General features: G+C 42.0%; 1 protein-coding gene across 5 annotated transcripts in view; it reads left to right on the top strand.

Annotated features, from left to right (window-relative positions):
• Positions 1-21630, top strand: part of HTR2C (5-hydroxytryptamine receptor 2C) — a 240410-nt gene that overhangs the window by 185168 nt on the left and 33612 nt on the right. For all 5 annotated transcript variants that reach the window (XM_031504841.2, XM_031504840.2, XM_031504838.2 and 2 more), the window contains one exon: positions 5699-6341. In XM_031504841.2, the coding sequence (XP_031360701.1) occupies positions 5957-6341 (385 nt within the window). In that variant the 5' untranslated portion in view covers positions 5699-5956. The remainder of the gene's footprint in view (positions 1-5698; positions 6342-21630) is intronic.

Below are 21630 nucleotides of genomic sequence, written 5' to 3' on the forward strand. Positions count from 1 at the left end.
TAGAGGTAGGGCTCAATATTGCCTTATAGCCAACACAGTCTATGGGGCTGGTCAAGCTCAGTAAGAACTTTCAGGAGCATAGTTGTACAAAAAGTGCAGTTGTCAGTCCAGGAATGTGGGTTTGATTACGTTCAGTAGGAGTTTGCATGATCTAGATTCATGAATAATGTGATTTATTGAAGCAACAAGAAAGCTGGGTCAGGACTACCATGATAAATGCACTAACTGCAGAGCCTTAATATGTGCTTTGAATTTCAGCCACTCGGGATATGTATTAAAAAAAAAAGAAACAAAGAATCAGAGAGGCAGGTTGGAATTATATCTACCCATAGAAAATATGAACAACTAGAGTATAATAATTCCAAGAAGTTAGAACAGTGTATGATAATATTCAGATTTATTCTGTTGTGGTATTTCTGCATGTCTGAGCCAAGAGAGCAAGTTTATCATTGCAGGGAATGGCAGAGTATCTACATCTTCTTGTGAGGTTCCCAGGTGCTCTCCCACAAAGGGAAAATAAAAAGGATGCTGGTCTTACCGCCAGAAGATAGATTAAGATCTCACTGTGTGTTTGTATTGCCTTGAAATGTCTGGAAAATAAGTTAATGCCTTTCTGACTCAGTATGAGGAAGATACAGAGAGGGAAATTTATGCTATTTGCTTTTGGGCAGAATGCTAGTGATTCATTATTATGACCCTACAAAATATCATTGCTTGAGCTCATATCTGAGAAAATCCATTTTTCTCTTGCTGTGAAAAAATTAAATACTCATATTTTAGTTTACAAGTAATTAAATAGTTATTTTCTGTGTCAGAATTAAAAGAGACTGGTAAAAACTGAGTTTCGGGAGGTTTCCCTAAGGTTTTATTAAGTTTTTTTTACATTGATTTATCTCCAGTACCTATTGGGAAAGATTCCAGAATTTCTTGCAAAACAGAAGAGGACGTATCAAATTCTTTCTTGGAAAGAAAATCTCTAAACAAAGTGCTAATAATATATTCCTAAGTACAAGAATAGCTCAGGAAAATAGTCAAATTAGGCATAACCACTTCTCTGGATTGAAACTTCAGTTAACTTTACAGTGAATATCTCCAGAATAATCATTGGGTTTTGACTTTTCCTTCCCTGCTGCAGTGACTGTGAAAACACTGCCTCTGTGTTGGCACTGGAGGCATTGCTTTCAAAAGACAAGGAGATTTCCTGATGCTGCCAAGTGACTAGAATGAGTTGGGGCTTTCCAAAATTGCCACTTTTCAGAGACTCCTCAGACACATGTGGCCTCAGCAGGTGGGAAAGGTGAGGAGCTGGCTCTGGTGTGTGCCTCTCTCTGGTGTGATGAGGCATGAGCTGGGGTAGCTTTGGGGCCCTGGATCCCACACCAGGCACACTGGAGCCCTCACAGCTCTGTTTTCCCACCTGGCCATGCATTTTTATTTCTGGCCTTGGGGAAACTGAAGGGGAGAGCATATGCTGGTCTAATCCTGAGCTTGAGCAGCAGGGACAAGCACAGGGTGTCTATCTAAGGGTAGGAGCTCGAAAGCATCCCCATGCTGAACAGCTTTTCATAGAAGCACAATTCTGGTCCATTTATAGGATAATTTGATGTGAAATGGACTTCTTGAAGGTTTCTAGTCCAACCTCAAGGTTCTCAAGGAAGAACTGACTTCCAGGTTAGATGGGGAGTTGGGGCAGATCCCAGCTGTGTTCTGAGCTTCTGCAAGGATGGAGATCCCACAGTCTCTGTGTCCCACTTATCTGACTACCTGCACTGAGATGTATCTCTTTTTTTTCCTACTTCATACACTATTTCCTAAGATCTGTCACGGTCACAATTGCTTCTTGTTTTGCTGCCCATCTTGTGGAAGAGTCTCCCTGTTTCCTCTGTAAGTACCAGCAGGTAGATGCAGTCAGCAAATACAACCCTATTCAAAGCTTTTTCTCTAGGCTGAACCAAACCCAGTATTTAATGTGCTTCCTCCTACATCACCCTGGTCATCTCTATTGGACTTGCAGCATTCTCACAGACTGTTTAAAAATAGAATTGCACAGAAATAGGGATGTTTCTAGTGCTGCTACAAAAAGGAGAAAGATGAGTTCCAACTGCCCAAAATATAGAATTCTCTTAATATAAAAATATAACTTTATTGCATCACTAAAATGAAAGTGGCCCTTTGCAAGTTTGCCATGAAAAATCTGTATTTTAAAACAACCTTTTGTTCCAGAAAAATTGAAAATTAAATTTGCAATGGATTTAAAAAAAAAATAAAGATGCAAATAGCAAGAAATGCAGGGTTTAGAGTGAAGAATGAAGCCTTAAATCTACCTTCTTGAGCATAAATTGTGTATTATATAATTTTAAATTATTTGCCATTTTGAAAAGGGCTTAATGGAGCTATAAAAATTTATGTCATCTGACTATCTGGCTCAGATAGTTGTGACCTATCTGCAACTGTTTTCTTGTCAAAAATTGCAGTACTTGCAGTTCAATTTAGTTGACTTCAGATTTATTTTTTCCCTGATGTAGGTCTACCATCAAAGTCAAGGCTGAAAGAAAAACTTTTTATTTAAAAATATGTGTTCTTTATCAGCTTGTTGGCTTTCATCTGGTTATTGGGGAGATGTGAATGTGACTTGGAGAACTGAACACTGCCAATAGTTTGGGAGAAGAAAATTTCTCTTGTGTATGGCCTTTGTACCCATGATGCCATTGGATGTTTTTGTTTCTCTTGTGGGATGGGAATTCCTGAAAGTCATCACTTTTGATCATTAAGTATTCTGGGTTGTTTTTTTTATGGCAAGACTCACCATGAATTAATGTATTTCCTCAGTCTGCCTGAAACCCAGATTGTTTTTTTGGGCTAAGATGACAATCCTTATTTCTCACCCAATTTCACATGCACATTGTTAACATCCAGAGGTTCCCTCAGTGATTCAGGGGGGCTCAGGAGCTCTGCAGTGTGCCCAGGAGAGGCAGGATCCTGGCTGGGGGCCAGGGAACATCTCCAGCTCTCAGCAGGCAGCTGTCTCTCTCCAGGAAAAAGTGCTCTAAGCTTTGAAGGGTAAACAACTAAAGACAAATGCATTTAATTCAAAGGAAAAAAAAAGTAAAACTCCAGCATACCAACCTCTGCTTTAAATAATTCATGTGTTTCTTGATAGACAAAAATATTTTTCTACCTTCAGTTTATTTTAAACTGGACTTAAAGAGTGAAGGAAAAGAATGTGCCAAAAGAAATCATTATTTTACTTTTTCAAAAAGCAGGAGTGACATAGAAAATAATTTGGCTTTGCTGAATGTTTAAATTATAATTTTAAGGACTGTCAGTAGTAAATTGAACTGTAATTGATGATTGACCACAAAATTCAGCATGTGTACTTTGATGTTAGCTATTGGAAAAAAAAAATCTGTGATGGGCCCATGTTTCAATTTAAAATTATGGAGATGGTTCTTAAATAAATGCATAATCCATGAATAAATTATGAATTATTTTTCTGGTACAGTGGTGTGTTTAGAAGTCTGTAGCTAAGGAATTAGTCACAAAGTTTTACCTTAAGGAGACTAAGTGATACAGTGAAAAGGAAAACTGATGACTTAAGTCAGGATCTGTGTAAAATAGTAACAAGAGTATTAGCAAAGAAGGTAATTCTGAAGGTGGAGTCCAGTCTTGAGCATTCCAGTAATCAACTTCCCATATGATTTTTCAAACTGAATATGTAAAATGCAAGAGAGAATGAATCTACTCACCATTTCAGTATACAAACCTAAGCTGTTATAAAAGTAGACACTTTTAATTCAGAAGCCTTATCTTGGAGTTGCTTTCTGTGGAGTGGTTTTGTGTGGGGGTTGTTTGGTTTTTTTCATGATCTAGAGTTAAGTCATGTCCTGTCTATGATTCTTTGGCTGCCCAGTGTCTCCTTCAATGTGGAAAGGTGATTTGGAAAATTGTCATCACAGCTTTGAATTAAAAGCTTTGTTTTGGGAAAAATATCTGAAGTTATTTAGAAACTTCCTAGAGACCTTTTCTTTTGTTTTTGAGACTAGCTAAGTTGGAAAAAAAAATGGTCCAGTGACCACTTGTTCATTCATCTGCATGTGCAGCTGCAAAATTATTTTCCTTGCTGTGCAACACTTCTTCCTAAATATAAGGTTTAGAGACCCTCTGGGAGTAATTAACTACAATGCAGAAGCAAATCTGAGTTCATTGTATGAACTGCTCATTTAAGGAATATTTTTGTGCACAAAGCCCATTTACAAGGTTCCAAAACCTTCATGAATGTTAAACATTTTATTATAGGATACTGAGCACTTCCTATTTAAATGAAATCTAATGTAATATCATTAATTACATCTAGCTTTTGATACCTGGATAGCAAATTGCTGTGTCAGATATGTGCCACAGTGCATTTAACGGCTTTTATTTTGTTATTTATTTAACAGTGACAGAACAGCTCTTTTCCTGTGGGCTGAACAAAAAGTTGAGAATATGCTCAAATGAAGTTGCCTGCTATTGATTTTATTCTGCTTACTGGTCCACTTTCATACCATTGCTCGACTAAGTGCTTTCAGACCTGTGCTGCACGTGGTTGTCAGGAGCTTAACCCCAATGCAGTAGAAGTGCAAAGCAAAGCTGTTGTTTCTCATCAGTTGTACAGGATTGGCAGTCAGAATTACTGAGTTGCTGAGGACATGATTTAACAGGACTGGGAATACATGCCCTTAGCATCAGTGGGTGCAGACACGTGCCTGAAGTCGAGAGTACATTCAATTTACCAGATTAGCCCAATGCATGAGGCTGAATGACCTCAGAAGAAGCAGCATGATGTTCTCTGGCTGGTGTTACATGGGCAGTCAGGGGTGGTAATCAGACTTGCCCTCACCATCAGCTACTTTGTTAAGTAGCACAAATCATGTGAGATGCTGTGAGGAAATCTGATCCTACTGTGCGTGGGATGAGGCTGTTGGGACAGTAGTCCTGAGCAGCAGATTGCTGGGATTAGGTTTACTGGCCTGTCTGTATGCTCATGATCAGCAGGAAGCAGCGGCACAAAAACAGATGAAAAGCAGAAATAAGTGTTAGGCTTTTATGAAAGTTTGCCCTTTCTTTTCTCTTAACTCTTTGTTGTCTGTTTGTTCCAGTAGGATCATTCAATGTTGCCTAATAATATTGCATCTTATCCACCATTCATTTCCCAATAGAAACTGAACTATAGTATTTGTTGTTGTAGGAGAGTTAATCATTAAGATCTGAGGGGTTTTACAACACCTTCATTTTACCTCGGAATATGTAAAATATATCCAAACCCTTCCGTTTTAGGTGATGGATTACCCTGTGCTTGGCTACGCTATCTGGATTGCTTGGAATTTTGTGCAATTACTATTTTACAGAGCAGCAAGAGTATCTGTGAAGTGGATATCAATTGAAACATATTTTGCTCTTCAGACTTGCTTTTGCAGGTTTCACAAAATATTTAATTAGTGATAATCAGCTTTTAACCAGCCAGAGCACACTGATGTGATTCTCTGCTTCTCTCCCCCATAATTTTAAGCATAGTCTGTATCCTTCAGATAAATTGCTTGCAGTCTGGAGAATGTCCTAGCCAGCAAGAGGGGGAAGAATAAGGATGTCAGTTGCATGGGGAATAAAGGTGTTGTGCATACTGTGGTTTCAGTGAATATCCTTTTCCTTTACTTTTCAGAATGGTGAACTTGGAAACCAGCTGGAGATTGCAAAGTCTCCTTTCCCTTGAGGTTGGTGGTCAGTGGTCATCCTCTACCACACCCAAGGAAACTAGAAGAGCTCCACACTAACTTCTGTAAGGTCTCCTTCACTATGGAAGATCAAATTATTTTCTGGCTCAGGTTTTGTGATGTTCGGCATCTGCCTTGGACCTGGAATTTGGAAAAGGGATCGTCTCTGAGGCACGGTTAAGAGACAGAGAAACCAGCCCCAGACAATGAGCACTTTAAGTAGCACTGGAATATTGCTCAGCTTAACAACAGTGTCTGTTACACTGGATTTTAGTTTGCATGGTGGTCTGATGGCTTGGTCCTTAAGCAGCAATTTGACTCTGAACCAGAGTTTGCCTACATCTGATCCTCTTAACACCTCTGAGAAGGATGAAGTCTCTCGGATGTCCCTGAGGGAGAAGAATTGGCCAGCCCTTCTGATCTTGGTTGTCATCCTGCTGACCATTGGGGGGAACATATTGGTAATTATGGCTGTGTCCTTGGAGAAGAAGTTGCAGAATGCCACAAACTTCTTCCTGATGTCGCTGGCAGTAGCAGACATGCTGGTGGGTATCCTGGTCATGCCCGTGTCGCTCATTGCAGTCCTGTATGGTAAGTGCCTTCCTTCCTAGTTTGAATATTTGCTTTTGCAGGGAGTCCCCTGAGGCTGCAGCAACCTGCTGTGCTGGTGGCTTGGGGAGTGTCAATGTGTACTTGGTCATGGGTCTGTGCTGAGGTTTATTCTCTGCTGGGAGCAGAGCTGGTGTTGACACTGCCAGGAGTGACCTGTGAATAATGTCAGACTGGGGGGGTTCTTACTGCTGGGGCCACCAAGAGAGTCTGAGACAGCAAGTCAGCTTTTTACCTTTGGGTTGGGTTGCCCCAAAACTGAGCTAGGACACAAAAGCTCACAGAAAAGCTGAGGAGAGTGTTCATTGTTCATGAGCTGCTGAGCTCTAAGCCAAGTCTGTCCTTGAGCTCCCACTGCTACAATTGGGGGATTTGAGCAAAATCATGCATCAGAAAGAAAGTTTGCACTAGTAGATTTGGCATTCAAATAAAAACCTTCACTCCTGGCATTTGTACCTCAGTTTGCCTTGTGCCTTTCAGGGGGTTCATTGTGCCTTTCCGTGCCTCAGTTTCCCTGTCTCTAACCTAAGGACACGCTCTGTTTTAAAGCACCAAGAGGCCTGCCTGCATAGGTGTAAACATTTATTTGTTCCCATATCAGGGTCAGTGTGTTTGCAATGAAGTAGGGCATTGCTCTTACACTCAGGTATGGAATCACTGTTAGCACTTCAGAGAAGTAAGATACCAAATACATCTAACTTTCATCTGGCTGAGACTCCAAATCTCCAAATCCCTTTGTTCAGTGTGGTGCTAGGAGTCTCCATCCCTGGATATTTCAAAGGAGTATTTTGTTCTCCTCTGTATCTCTGATCATAATGTTTGTATGCTCTTGTATCAATTTTATAATCTGTGTATTTCATAGATAAAACTTTAAATTTTTGAAATCTGTTTTCAGATTTTCTTAGGTATTTTAATATTGATATTTCTTGGAAAAAATAATGCTGTTTACTTACAAATTTGATTAGAAATTGGTTTACTGTCCTATAAAGTAAAATGTAGGGATATTTATCTGACTTCTTCACTTGCCTAAATGAGTAAGTCTGGCAGAGATTAATTTCTAAAACACATTGATCAAGCATACATCATTCCAAAGCTTATATAGCTTGTCTACAGTGAGTTAAATCAATATGTGATTTAGGTACAGGCCTAGCTATGGAGATCTTATGCACAAAGGTCTTTTATTTTGAACTGTCAGAATAGTTCTATCTCTAAATCTTTTGTGTATTACAACATGTGTATTTTATTTTTAGCATTTTACTCCAGCTTCCTGGAGCTTGAAAGGGAGCATATAAATACTGAATTATGTGACAGACTTGCACTTGCATAAATTCTGTGTTAGCCAGTGACTCTAAAAGGGTGAATTTACAGAAATGGTCTTCCTACATACATACTTCCAAGGTCTTTGGAAACTAATAGGAATGGATTTTCTGTTCTGCCTAGAAAATTATTACCTAAGGTAGTTTAAAGGTGGAAAGCATGCCACCCTTTTAGCAGCAAGAAAGTATCACTGATTTGAAGAGGCATTGTAATTATCCTCCTTTTTTTGCCAGAGAACCAGAATTGGCTGATGATAGCCCAAACATTTCTCCACAGACAAAGAGTTTATGTAGATTTTTTGGCAAAAATTGTAATTTCATGGAAGATTTATGGAAATACTTTGAGAAATGAGGAGGCTTCTAGGGTAGTATGGAGTGTTGCAACAAAGCATGTTGCCTCCAGGCTTTGTGAGGGGAGGAGGAGGAAAAGTTCCATTTGGGAAAAAATGAGCCACACAGGAACTTGTGGATTGATCCCAGGAGGACACCAGTGAAATAATTTTTTTTATACTATTTAAGCTACCAATTGTGGAAGTAAGGAGAGGGAAAATGTTCTTCTATCACCAGAATTCTTGTGAGAATAACGAGGTGCATGGCCATGGACTGAGCAGGGAGAGTGTTACTGCTTAGAAACATCACTGTTAATGTTTAGTCACTTTTACTCTGTATATTTTACCTTATTCACTCCATACAGTCTACATAATTGTACACTGGGCTGTTTCAAAGGCTTCCATGTGCTGTACTGAGAAGCGTATGCAGCACATCTCTTCCAGATTTGTAGGAGTCACTTTTAATTTATGTAATCAGAAAAGAACCTTAAAAATACATATAACAAATAGAAGAGTGAAGAAATTACTTTCAAGTTTCCACATCAGCTCTCTCAGCCCCAAAGATAAATTCCAGCTGACAGAGTAACTAATTTCAGAGTAGGCTCATTTCCTTACTTTTGGCTAATAAGGAAAATGAAGTAGATTTCTCTTCAAGCATAACCAGAAAATTGAACAGACACTCCCCACAAATACTTCTGGGTTTTGGTGGTTTTCTTAATTAAAAGAAGGGAAAATCAAGTTGTAAATTAATTCAAGAATCTTATTATAAAGGAAAGGAGAGCAGGATGCAGCATGATGGATTTTTCACCAATTAATCAGGGCTTGGATATATTTATCAATTAGTCTTAAGTGTCTTACAGTAATCAATGAGTTGCATTTGACAACTGAGAACATTTTCCCTGGCATGCAGTTCCTAAAGAACTAAGCAAATTAGTCTGCTAATTAATAAGCATGTATTGGGGAGACTAAATGAGAAATGTACACAGCGTTTCATCTCAATGAAGAAATGCTTGATTAATTAAAATACTGGTATTTTATAAAAATATTGATAGGGCATCAGGTGTCTTACACGTGAGGGAGCTTCAGTGAACAGGTGGAGGTTGTCGCCTTATCTCTGAGCACTTTAGGGACAAGCAGCAGTGGGTTTACATTGTGTCATGTGTTTATGAGCAAGAAAGAGAAAGCTGGTGGAGGAATGCAAGAGAATCTTGTCAGCTGATCTGAGTTGCAGAGGATATTGATCTTTCTGGGTTCTTGCAGAAAGTTCACAGCTGCCAACAAGTTGCCAGAGTGTGTCCAAGGAGTGGCCAGCTGACCCCTCTTTAACTCCAAATGCAGGCTCTCTCTCCCCTTTGTGGTGACAGGGGCTGAGGCAGCTTCCAAAGGGCTGGTGTTGGAATGCAGCATTCATCAGGCGCAGCTGCCAGAGCAGATTTACACCCACATTATTGTTATTATTGATAATTACCATCATTATTGTGTGGCGACAGAGATGTGCTGAGCACTTGGGCAGATTTTGATGCTGGTTTCCCTGCAGAGAGGGGAGCAGTGCAGCTCAGCTCTTTGATGTGACATTCAGGTATCTGGAAATCATCAGGCATTTTAAAGACCATATCAAGTCATGGGTTTAAATGCATCTTGACTACACCAAGTTCCAGGTGACAGTTGCATTATATTCAGAAATTATTATTTATTCCTGTTAGTTTTAAATGTGTTATGTTTCTGTTTGTGCTAAGTAACTACTACATTTTATTCTTCTGCTAGGGTGTGAGTGAACTCCTATACTGCTTGCACTGTGACATAAATTCAGAGATGGGATTTTTTTTTTCTCTCCAATGATACCTTGTACCTGGGGTGTGTGCATTGAAATTTATATCTAACAGGAATTGTTAGTTTATCTTTTGCTATCAGTAGGATCCATAGGCTGCTACACTGTGTGCTCGCCCAGCAGCATTTATTCTCTTTCCAAGTCCCTAAGATTTCTTGTCGCTCAACTAACCTAAATAATTCTGTGAAATCTGAAATCCTACTGCATCATTATTCACCCTCTTTCCAGATTATTAGAAGCATAGGAAACTTTAGTTGAGATATTGAGTGTCCTGCTACTGAATTTTCTCCACATGAACAGCTGCCTGTTTACCTAATGTGAAAAATGGGAATTAAGTTGTGGTGCATCTGTGTTGTTGTTGAGAAAGAAAGCTCTGTATGATATGCCTTGAATCCACAGAACAGCTTCTTTTCTGCTACCCAAGGTTTAAATTGTGCTTAGAGTGAGAGGAGGGGGGAATACTAAATGGATACTCTCTGTACCTCATTGACTATGGGTTCCTGGGTGTAAATATCTTGAGGCAGCTAAATGTTAACTTGCAGGATTCTTCAGAGCCACTGGAAATGTGGCAGCCTATGATGATTCTCTGCTGGAAACAGCATTAGGAACCTACACAACTTTGGCTTGCACTGATGGAAAACTGATGGCTTCTGGTCAAGTGAGAGTCAAAGGATGAAGGGCTGAAATCAGCACAAGAGCTCAGGACTGGAGAGGATGATGATACCAGTCAAGAGGAAAGAGTGATGCTCCACACCCTTTCTCAGCAGTGATTAAATCTATTAAACCTATATTTGCATCTCTCTCTTCTGAGTCAGAACTTTTAATTGTCATATTGAAAGCTAGATTTGCTTCACACACATAAATTTCCTCTTCATCTAATTTTTAATTTTGTCCGAGATTATCTACACTTTATTGTCTGGCTTTTTATCTAGGTGCTGTGGGGGGGGAGGGAGAGGGGGTTGGTGTTGGGGTTTTTTTGTTGTTGTTGTTTTTTGTTTGTTTGTTTGTTTGTTTTTACTTTTAATGTTGGACAATAAAGACCGGAAGCCAAATGAGTGAGGAAAGTGTCATTATCTGAGGAGTGCAAAGCACACAGAAGGAAAGACCATGGTGCTCCATAGTACTTTAAAATCATCTTCTCACTAGTCTTATTAAAGCAGAATTGCTTTTAAAAGTTGTCAGAGCAATTCAACTTATTGTATACTTTGTTATTCTTTCTCGTTATTTTGATGTGTGTGTTGTAGTGATGTCTTGTCTGAAAATCTCCTCAAGATTTTTATATGCTTCTCTTATGAAAGACAAGAAATAAAATTTGATATTTGCAGAATGGCACCAATATGAGATGGATACGGTCATTTGGACTTTATATATGTGTGTGTGTGTGTGTATATATATATATTCTTTCCTAACTGATGAAATTTCACTAGTTCATCCATGCAGCAGCCCCATTCCCAGGACTTTCTCAACAGGCAGGCTGTGTATGGCTCTAGTGCAATATTCTCCATTGAGATAAATACTTCATATGAAATTAGCAAATTAACATTAATGTTTTCTACTCCTTTCCATTTCTTTCCTTTTGTCTCAATTAGTTTCATAAAAAAAATCTGCTAGACACTGTTCTAGAGGCATGTTGCAGTTTTATAGTAGTTGTGCTAAAAACCCCAAAACCAGCTTGTTAGCCCTGATGAGGTGTTGGAGGTTCATCAGGAATGAAGAGGAGGCAGAAATGGTGTCAAAACATGGATGCAGTTAAGCTGTTCATGTGGACACAGGTACCCTATGATACAGACACAGTGTTTAAAGCAGTTTTTATTTTCAGTGAAGTAAAATGTCACCAAGTAACACTTGTACTGTGTAGCAGTGGAATTTTGAAGCTTTATGTTTAAGAAATTGTTTAAAATATTGCAGTGGTTTGTCCCTCTTCACCCCTGTTCAGTTTTCCTAATAGTCTCTCCCCAAAGTTGTTTTTCCACCTGTTTTCCCACCTTTCCCTGTGTCAGTCCTGGGGTATATCTCCCTTATTTCCAGACCCTTCCCTGTCTAGCTTCGAAATCCTGCCCCGCAGCTTGTCTGTCATTATTTGCTACACCCATTTATCTGAAAGCTTCCCTGTCAGTTGTGTATTTCCTTTCACTCATTGGCACGTTATGTATACAATCTCCCCTTCCCTATCTGTTTTATGTTATTTTGCCTCTGCCTTTGCTTCGAGTCGTTGCACTGTGTCACCCTGTGCCGCTGCCCTCCTGCGCAGGGAGAAATAAAGACTGCTTGGAGACACAAGCAAGGGTCCTTCCCCCTTCCTTTACCTTGACATGGGTCCACTTTTATTGGAAGTTATTAAAAATGAAAATTTGCCCAGCCAAATTTAAAAATAAAAAATAAAATATTTATTTGCAATCCAATTCTATCTAGCCAGCCACAAGGAAAGAACAGAGCCGAGCCCAGGGTCGGCCCTGGGTGTACAACAAGGAGTCTCCTGGCACAAGTGGTTTTTATAGGGAAAATTCCACCTAAGGCCAAGATTTCAGCAATCAGTCTTTTCTTCTATTCAGAGTCCATATGTTAATAAAATTTTCTTTTTTGGTGATGAGGGAGAATATATTCGATATAAAGCTACAGAGTGTGTATATAAAGAAACCAGTTTATATATATATATATATATTCTAATTCCCCACATTCTAGTATTCACCTGGGATTTTATGGTAAAATTTGTGGGTTTCTTTCCCTTTATTTGTTTTAATTATTCGTTTATCCAGCACCCACCCAGTAGGTTTTTCCCTATAACACACATACTAAATTTATTTGGGTTATAACACAGTGAATTAGCTTGAAAATAAGTGACAAAGACCAACTCCTGCTTCTTACCAATCTATAAAGTACAATTGTATTTGTTATAAACTGAAATTGAGATTTCCCCTGTGCTCCTTCAATGCAATTTATGTGCTGACTGTCCGTTTTCAAGATATGTTTTTGGTTTTTCTTTGAATTTGTATGCCCCCTGTTGAGTGTTTGTTTTAAAACAAGGTTTATTAGGCTTACCCTCACTGCAGTACCATCGGATAAGGAGTACTGGACCTTCTGGGTACCTGCACCGGGTCCCCCTGTCTCAGGATTAGGAAGGTTACTGAGGCACGAGGCTAGACTCAGGCTCGCCAGGACTACTCCCACTGCTAGGATCCCTCTGCTGTTCCCAGCACCCGCTGGGGTGCCTCCAGCGGTGGGGTAAGCCATCTTTTTGGCAGCAGGAATCTTTGTCTGTGGTTTTATGCTAAGGCCGAGCTGCATACTTTCACTAAAAATTGCCTCAGTAGTTTAACAGCATCTGTGCTGCAGGGTACCTTGTTCAACCTATGGCACTCAACAGTAATAATTTTAGCATTGCTTGTAACTTCCCCCCTTAATCTGTTTTGATATAAACAAATCCAGATTATTAAATCTAATTGTAACAATCTCAGCCTTGTGGCTAATACCAGAAAACGGCTAGTCAGGCCTTGTTCCTGTTTAAAGCGCCTTGCCCACAATGTCCTATTCCTCCCCAACAATGAGTAAACTAAACTTTATTACAGTATTCACAAGTGAAATGTGCAAAGGGATAACAGTTAGACTCTGGCACAGAGCATTTGATTCCTGGAGATCGACTTTCTTCACTCTTGATGCGTCTGTCTGCCCCTTTTCTGCAGTTTGTATAGCAGTATCTGTAGTTAAAATGACAATATAGGGTCCCTCCTAATGAGGTGTGAATGTTGACTCCCTTTATGCTTTTACCAGTATTCTGTCTCCAGGCTGTATTTTACTTATTGCTGTATCTTATATATCAAGAAACCTGGGCGGGTGGGGTGCTGTGCTGCATGATCACCCCCCTTGAGATTCTTATTTAATGCTATCAGGTATGGTCGTATCTGTCCATTCTCTACTCCCAGATGCCCTACAGGCATACCATGGGTATAAGGTATCCCATGTAACATTTCAAAAGGTGAAAATTCCATTTCAGAATGAGGCATAGTTCTTACATTTAATAAGGCCAATGGAATGCATTTTATTTATGACATTTGTTTTTAACATCAGTTTGGCTAATTGGGCTTCTAACATTTGATTAATTCTTCTGACTGGCCCAGAACTCTGAGGGTGCCACGGGGTGTGATAGCCCCACCGAATACCTCTGATAATTTTTGAAATAAAATGTCTAACATTTGATTATACATTCATGAATCAGTCTTTTTTCCCATGTGTTTAGCAGACCTCTTTCTTCCTAGATTTTCCCAAAGGTGTGTACTACCCCAAATGCATATTTGGAATCAGTGAAAATTGTCCCCTTTTTCCCAAGAAGTTTAATAGGGCTATAGTTCCTGCCCTTATATCTTCCTCCTTAGGACTAGCCACCAATAGATCATCTATATATTGCAACCATTTTGTCCCAGGAACTGGCACAAACTCACGTAATAATTTTTCAAGGGATTGGCTAAAAAGATAAGTCTACAAACCCTTGAGGGAAAGAGGTTTATCTTAATTGCTGTTTTCTTTGTGTCTCCAGATCTTCCCACTAGAAGGCAAAATAGTCCTGACATTCCTCAGCTAGAGGACAAGTCCAAAAAGGCATCCTTTAAGTCAGTTACACTATAATAGAGTATAAGGATTAGAGACCGTGGGTGACTGCTATCAGGTTTTGTATTGCCAATATAGGTGTGTTATGTCTGGACATGCGGGGTTCTAAGGTGCCCCTTTTTATTAAATCCTCGATTATTGGTTTCAATCCCTTCCTTCCCTCTAGAGGGATGGGATACTGCTTTACCCTTATGGGGTCTTCTGGTCTCTCAATTTCAATGTGAATTGGTTTCATGTCTAATTTTCCAGCTTCCCCTGGAGTGTGCCAGACCCTAGGATCAATTTTCTTTTCATCTACAGTAGTTAGGTTGTATAAGCTTACTATGTGCTGTGAGTCCTTTGCAATTATACTTATTCCTAATATTACCATTAAATCTCTTTCTAATAAGTTATAATCAGCTTCCTCTATCAATAAAATATCACCCAAACAAATTTTATTATCAGATTCAATTTCTACATCTTTTGCGACAAAAGGGTTCCTTTTTGCCACAATCACAGTCATAAAAATCCTTACCTTTGATACATCCAGGAGGCAGTCGTTGGACTGTGGTTCTTGAATAAACTAGAAAGATTTACAGTGAAAGCCTTGAGGAGCACTTACCTGTTTTGTCCTTTGTCCCGGCTTCCCTGGGGGCTTTTGAGGTAGTGCCGGTTTTTCCGGTTTTCCTGTTGTTTGGGCTTGATCCTGTTTGTTTGCTTTTCTGATTTCTGCTACTAATATCCTGGCTTGCGGGTGTTTTGTTGGGGTTTTTTGGGTTGTTTTTGTTTGTTTATTTGTTGTTTTTTGTTGTTGTTGGTGGTGGTGGTTTTTTGTTTTGTTTTGGTTTTTTTGTTTGTTTTTTTTTTTTTACATCCCCCGTATGGGAACGTTTACAGATCTGATGACTCTGGGGGTGGCTGGGACTCCCTTAAAGAATGTATAGATTAGGTTTGTCCCTTTCATTATCGCTGCCCTCTGTGTTTTCTCTCCTCGTCTTACACTGAATTCTACTGGCGGGAGGAGATGTGTTTTTCCCCTGGGAGAAGTGTGTGTGTGTGTGTGTGTGTGTGTGTGTGTGTGTGTGTGTGTGTGTGTGTGTTTCCCCGTGTTGTGTGAGATGAGGGGGGAAGGTTGAGAAGGTCTCGGCATGTCTGCAGCTGATATTTGTGCATTAGGGGCGATGCAGACTGATCTGGAGATGGGGGGGGGACTGCCGAGACCTGTGCTTGTGATGGAGGAACTTGGTATGGGGGTGGCAGCTTCCCCGTACTTACCTTGAAATAAGAGATTTTCCAGAGATCACTTTAAGATAAGTAAAAGATAATTTGTTCACTGTAGTATGCTTGCTTACTTTGGTTTGCATAAGAATATACTGTGGTATGTTAACCTAATTTGTTTTGCATAAGATAGTGGCTAAGAATGTACTGGTGTGTCTTTGAAATGCTTATTTGCTTACAAGGTGATAAGGAGGTTGAGATTAAAGTCCTGGGTGTGTGTATCTGGTCTGCTTGCTTTATCTCAAAAGAAGAGACTTAGAAGCTATCACAACGACCAGACTCAGACTACATCTGGAGAGTCACGCCTGCAAGGAGAAGGGGGGGGGATAAAAGGAAGGTTGGGACAGAACATTTTTGCGCGCCGTTGGTGGAGCAGGAGACTCCCTGGCCGCCCAGCGCTGGATTTTGCCTGCCTTACTCGCTTGCTAATTTTAAATAAAATTGCTTTATTGAATTAAGACACTTCAAATTGCCATGTCACAATTTATAACACACTTGAGCTAACAAAATGAATGTATCAAAAATGAATGTATCAAAAAAATGAATGTATCATGTTTGTAGAATCATGTGTTGAATTTTAAGAAACCTCTGCCATGGCGCAAAAGGCATAGGAAAGAGAGAGAAAAAAAAAAAATCTTTAAAGCTTCTTGCAAAAAGACAAATACCAGAGAAGACCAGGAATGCAAAGAACTCAGATAAGGAGGCCCCTCTGTCAAGGATGATGGATTTATCCAGATAAGATAGCAGAAGACCAAAAGCGCATGCGCAGAGGAGAAGAGTTCAAAAGTTCAATGCAGAGGAAGACTATAGTTTCAGCCTCAAAAGACCACCAGAGACCCCCGTAAAGACCACCACAAAAACCCACAAATGCCCAGAAGGGCGTGGACCTATTTAGCATGAGAGGCAAAGACAGGCGGGGCCAGGGGTTGAATATGCGTAGAAAAGTTGTGTAATGTATTGCATATGGAACACCTTTGTGAATAAAATTGTGGGACAAACTCCAGCTCGGGGCACAAGATTTTGGAGAGTGATCTCACTTGTGCTGGGCGCTGTCATACATACCCACTTCATAACTACATCGAGTTGTGGAGTCTATTTATTTATTCTGCGTATCACTTCAACCTTGCAGCCAGTAGTCTTAATAGGGAATAGCTGCGTGCTGGCATATTCCCATAGCGTCGCATAATCCAGCTCCTCATTGTCCCACTCTCATTTAAGGCATGAAATGCACAACACAACTTTATACTGACCAGAAACAAAACAAATTCTCTGCTGATTTCCAAAAACCGTGGTTGAGAAGTGAAAGCACTTAGATTTCAGCCTTGCAGAGCAGCAGCAGCAGCTTGTGCTGCTTTTAAAACTGCCGCTTGCAGGAACGGGGACTCCCCCACGCGACGCGGCCGAGCGGCGACCAGCGCTGCCCGTGCGTGTCAGGGAAGCCCGAGCCGTGCTCCCCGCCGCCCGTGGGTGTCAGGGAAGCCCGAGCCGTGCTCCCCCGCCGCCCGTGGGTGTCAGGGAAGCCCGAGCCGGGCTCCCCCGCCACCCGCGCTCCCCGCCGCCTCCGGGAGCCGCCGCCGCCTCCCGCCGCTATCGGGGTAGGTCGGAGCCCTCTCCCCCTCCTGCTGCAGGGAAACCAAAGCCGCTCCGCACCGCTGCGAAGGGCAGGGGCAGGCAGAGCCCCCCGCTCCCTCTGAGCCGGCACCGCCGCCTCTGGCGCTGCCGCGCGGGTTCTAAAAACTGCAGAGCCACGCTGCCTGCGGCTGCACGGGGCTGCGCAGCCTTTTTAAAACATTAACCCAAGGGGCATTTTACTGCTCCCCTGTCCCATATTTAAAAGTTTTTCTTACCGTATTCTAAGTCAGTGTCTGCAAGTCGTTCCGAAAAGTCAGTTTACCCGCGTGCTAAAATGTGTATTTCAGTCCTGTCCCGGACTGAGTTTTATTAAGTGTTTAAACCGGTCTGTTCCCGACCGAGCCTTGCCAACCTAGTAAACGCACAGTGAACCGGTCCATGGGTTTTCAGTTGGAAGAAAAATTAGCTCTCTTTTACTTGTTTTCCTGGGCTCCCCAAGCCCAGAGTCAGTAAGGTTTACCAATTTCTTGAGTCCACGAGAACGTACCTTCCCTCTTCCAACCCGTCCGTGGGTGGATCCCCGTAACTCCCCGAGTTTCAGGTCGTATGCGTGTTGTGAGTACACCCGAGTCATTTCGCTTTCCCCATAGCCGACCACCTCCCTCTCGGGCTAGTGGAATTGCGGTTCGTAGGGGTCCGCTCTCGCGCCATGACTATGTCACATCTCACACACACACACACCACACGCCACCCAACCACACAGTACTCACAGCTCCTTTTCCCGCGTGGATTCTTCATGCACGTTGATTTTACAAATGAAAGTTTGCTGCTGCAGCCTCGGAGATTTAGCTCCGAGTTCCAAGAGCTCTGGGCCCGTTTATATCTTTTCCTTAACGTGGCTTTTTGGCTGTTTTCGGAATCTGGTTGGTTCCGTGGAGTTTCCTCAGTCCTGTCCGGCTGCTGAAATCAGCAGGGCGACACCTAGATCAAAGACAGGGAACTCCCTGGATACCCCCAAACCAGATTGCGTAGGGGCCACCAAGTTTGTTATAAATGAAAATTTGTCCAGCCAAATTTAAAAATAAAAAATAAAATATTTGTTTGCAATCAAATTCTATCTAGCCAGCCACAAGGAAAGAACAGAGCCGAGCCCAGGGTCGGCCTTGGGTGTGCAACAATGAGGTCCACCTCAGCAGAGGTTTTCCTCTATGCCCACACACCTCCATTCTGGCACAAGCGGTTTTTATAGGGAAAATTCCACCCGAGGCCAAGATTTCAGCAATCAGTCTTTTCTTCTATTCAGAGTCCATATGTTAATAAGATTTTCTTTTTTGGTGATGAGGGAGAACAATTCAGTGTCTGAAGTTGTTGAATCCTTTGATGAAATTTATGGGAATTCGGGAACACTGCAATCACATGTATATGCTCGAGGATTTCCATGATATCCATCTTGGGTTGTTCACGCGATGATCAGCACCTGGGGTCCCTGTATCTCTCCAGACATGGCCCATCTCCTGGCGAGCCGTACCTTCTTACTTGTAAATCAGTTTCCAATATATACCTGGTCTCGCCTGTGAGGGTGGGGGGGAATCCTAATACAAACTTGTATAATCTAACAAATATTCAATATCACATGTGTTATAAATGAGAATTTATTCAGCCAGATTAAAAATAAAAATCATTTTATTTGCAGTCAAATTCACTCTAGCCAGCCACACGGAAAGGACAGAGCCGAGCCCGGGATCGACCCTGGGTGTGCCGCAAGGAGTCAGCCTCAGCAGAGGTTTTCTCCTATGCCCACACCCAGGGAAAACCTCTGCTGAGGCTGACTCCTTGTGGCACACCCAGGGTCGATCCCGGGCTCGGCTCTGTCCTTTCCGTGTGGCTGGCTAGAGTGAATTTGACTGCAAATAAAATGATTTTTATTTTTAATCTGGCTGAATAAATTCTCATTTATAACACATGTATCATATTAGAAATGACACAAATTATATCTACTACACATAATACAGCAGCTTCTGTCAATAATGAAATTAACACGGTTTATGCCTTTACTAATGTTCCACTCTTTATTAAGAAGATCAGCTGGGCAGGGGGCTTGACACAGAGCTCACCCCCGCTGTTGCAGCTTTGCCAGGTAGCGGAAGGGTGAGGAGGCATGCAGAGTCTGAAGCTCAAGTTCCAACAGCAGCTGTCCCCTCTCCTTTCCTTACGGTAACACCAGGAAAATCTGCCTCTTTAGTCCTGCTTTCCACACCCCACTCCAGTCTAGTCTTCTGTAGGTTACTGTGACAGGTCAAACGTCAATCAGGGATGTGTGTTCCTCTTCCTCAGCCAGTGCACTGTATCTGTCCAGCCCCCTCTACTGTGTTTAGTTCTCATTTAGGGGTGTCCTTCTCCCCCAGAATACGCTCCCATGGTTCCATGGGTTTCCCTATTTGCATCTTAATCCTAGAATGGCAGCGTGGGTGGGGGGTAGGTGATCTCCAGGTGGTTTAGACAAAACAAACAGAGCAATTAGCTAATTAGCATTTCAATATCAGTACTTAACTAGAAGTAGCAACTGTTCCAGTGCTGCAATGGTGTAACGATCTGCTTGTGCTGGATCTGCTTGTGCTGGTTCGTTAGTGGTTCCCAAAGTGCAAAAAACAAACAGCAGGGGACTATCAGTTTAATCACAACAAATGCACCTTTATTAGGGGCCAAAACAGTAAATGCGATAGTGTGGTCAGAAAAGAAATAAAAAGGATAGAGAGAGAGAGAGAGAGAGAGAGAGTGAGAAGGGGGGATGGGAATTGCTACCAACACAGGTGAGGTCCTCACTGGTCCGGACCATGGGGATCCATCTTGTTGTGTTGGGGAGAGTCTCCAAAATCCTGCCCAACCCAGGGGTCCAGTTGTAGTCCACAGAGGGAAAAGGGGGGAACATGCAGAACAATGAGAGTCTACTGAAATTGCTGTGGGGGGAACAGGTGAATCTACTGAAAACCATCCAGGCAGGACAAACACAGTGAAGAATAAGTCCATTGGAGTTATTGGAGAAGAAGAGGTCATGTCATTCTCCCCCCCACTCCCTGTGGTAGGGGTCTCAGCCTCAGTCCTTGGGGACAGGGTTCTTGATCTCTGTCTGTCGTAGTGGTAATGAGGCAGATGAGGGGTCTTCAGTGAGAGACCACCAGGGTCACCCCAAAAGTTCATTTGGCTTAAAGGTGGAGAGTGAAGTAGGCATTGCAGCAGCTGCCCTGTGCTGGGTCTGTGTTGGGTCGTCGCCAACTCCTTGCGAAGTTCTTGCCGGGCCTCGTTGGGAGCAGCTGCTGTGACGGTGCAGCGGCTGCACCTGCACTGTTGCCTCCTCCAAGCTGGAACTGCAGCGGGGGAAGGGAGTTCCTGCTCGTGGCAATCGACAGGCAAATGAGTGAGGGTCTTCAGATGGCCTCTTACAAATGGGAACCAGGAAGGGTCCGCGCCCGGCAGCCCCAGGGGCACTGGGGGCTTTGTTCATTGCGGGTGAGGTACCAGAGCCCGCGGCCAAGCCGCTGCCCTGTGCCTGTCGGGGTTGTGGCAGGATCGCTGCTCATGGCTTGAGGGCAGAGTGGGCTCAGGGCTCACTCGCAGCCAGCGCTGCTCCCTTCTCCTGGGGCGCAGCGTCAGCGGTGATTGTTCCTCTTGTCTAGGAATGCTTATTGAACTGAAGTGGCTTCCTCATATACACCTTTCTAATCCCTGTTGAAGTTTTGTTTTTCACCAGGTTGAGTAAGAGAAAGATGTGAAAGTGAACAGGCCATAAAAGTGTGGAAGGGTCATCTCCACCTCCTCCATGAGGAGCTGCAGCTGTGCTATGTAAAACAAGACATCACTGATGGTGAAGTAGTGCTCTGGGAAGGGCACAGGGAAAATTTTCCTGGTCAGGCTTATGTCTTGGCTTGCTTTCTGCTGAATTCCTCCTTTTGGGAATGGATTTTGGTTACAAGACTTGCAAAGCAAAGTCCATAAATAAATTGTATAAAGTCAGGAAAGCAAGTCAGGGAAGTCTCCGCTGTCTGCAAACAGATTGTTGTCAATTTGGAGGTTTATTTTACTTATGTTAAAGTATTAAATGGAGTTTTATTTGTCTTTTGAACAGTGTCTCTAAATTTGGGTAAAGCAAGAAGAGCTACAGAGTGTACTTGGATCTTCTGGAAAGCAGTTTTTCTTAATTTCTAACACCTGCAGGTGTTAGATTTCTGTCTTCTGGTAGATTAAATTATAGCAGTGTTCAGCACTTGACCTGCCATCACTTCTTTGGGCAGATGGTCATGTACTTATTGGTAACTTGGCTGGTTTTTTTCTCCTTATGTTGCACATGTACAGACAGATTTAGAAAGCTT

Source organism: Lonchura striata, chromosome 14, assembly GCF_046129695.1.
Source record: "Lonchura striata isolate bLonStr1 chromosome 14, bLonStr1.mat, whole genome shotgun sequence".
Lineage (NCBI taxonomy): Eukaryota > Metazoa > Chordata > Aves > Passeriformes > Estrildidae > Lonchura > Lonchura striata.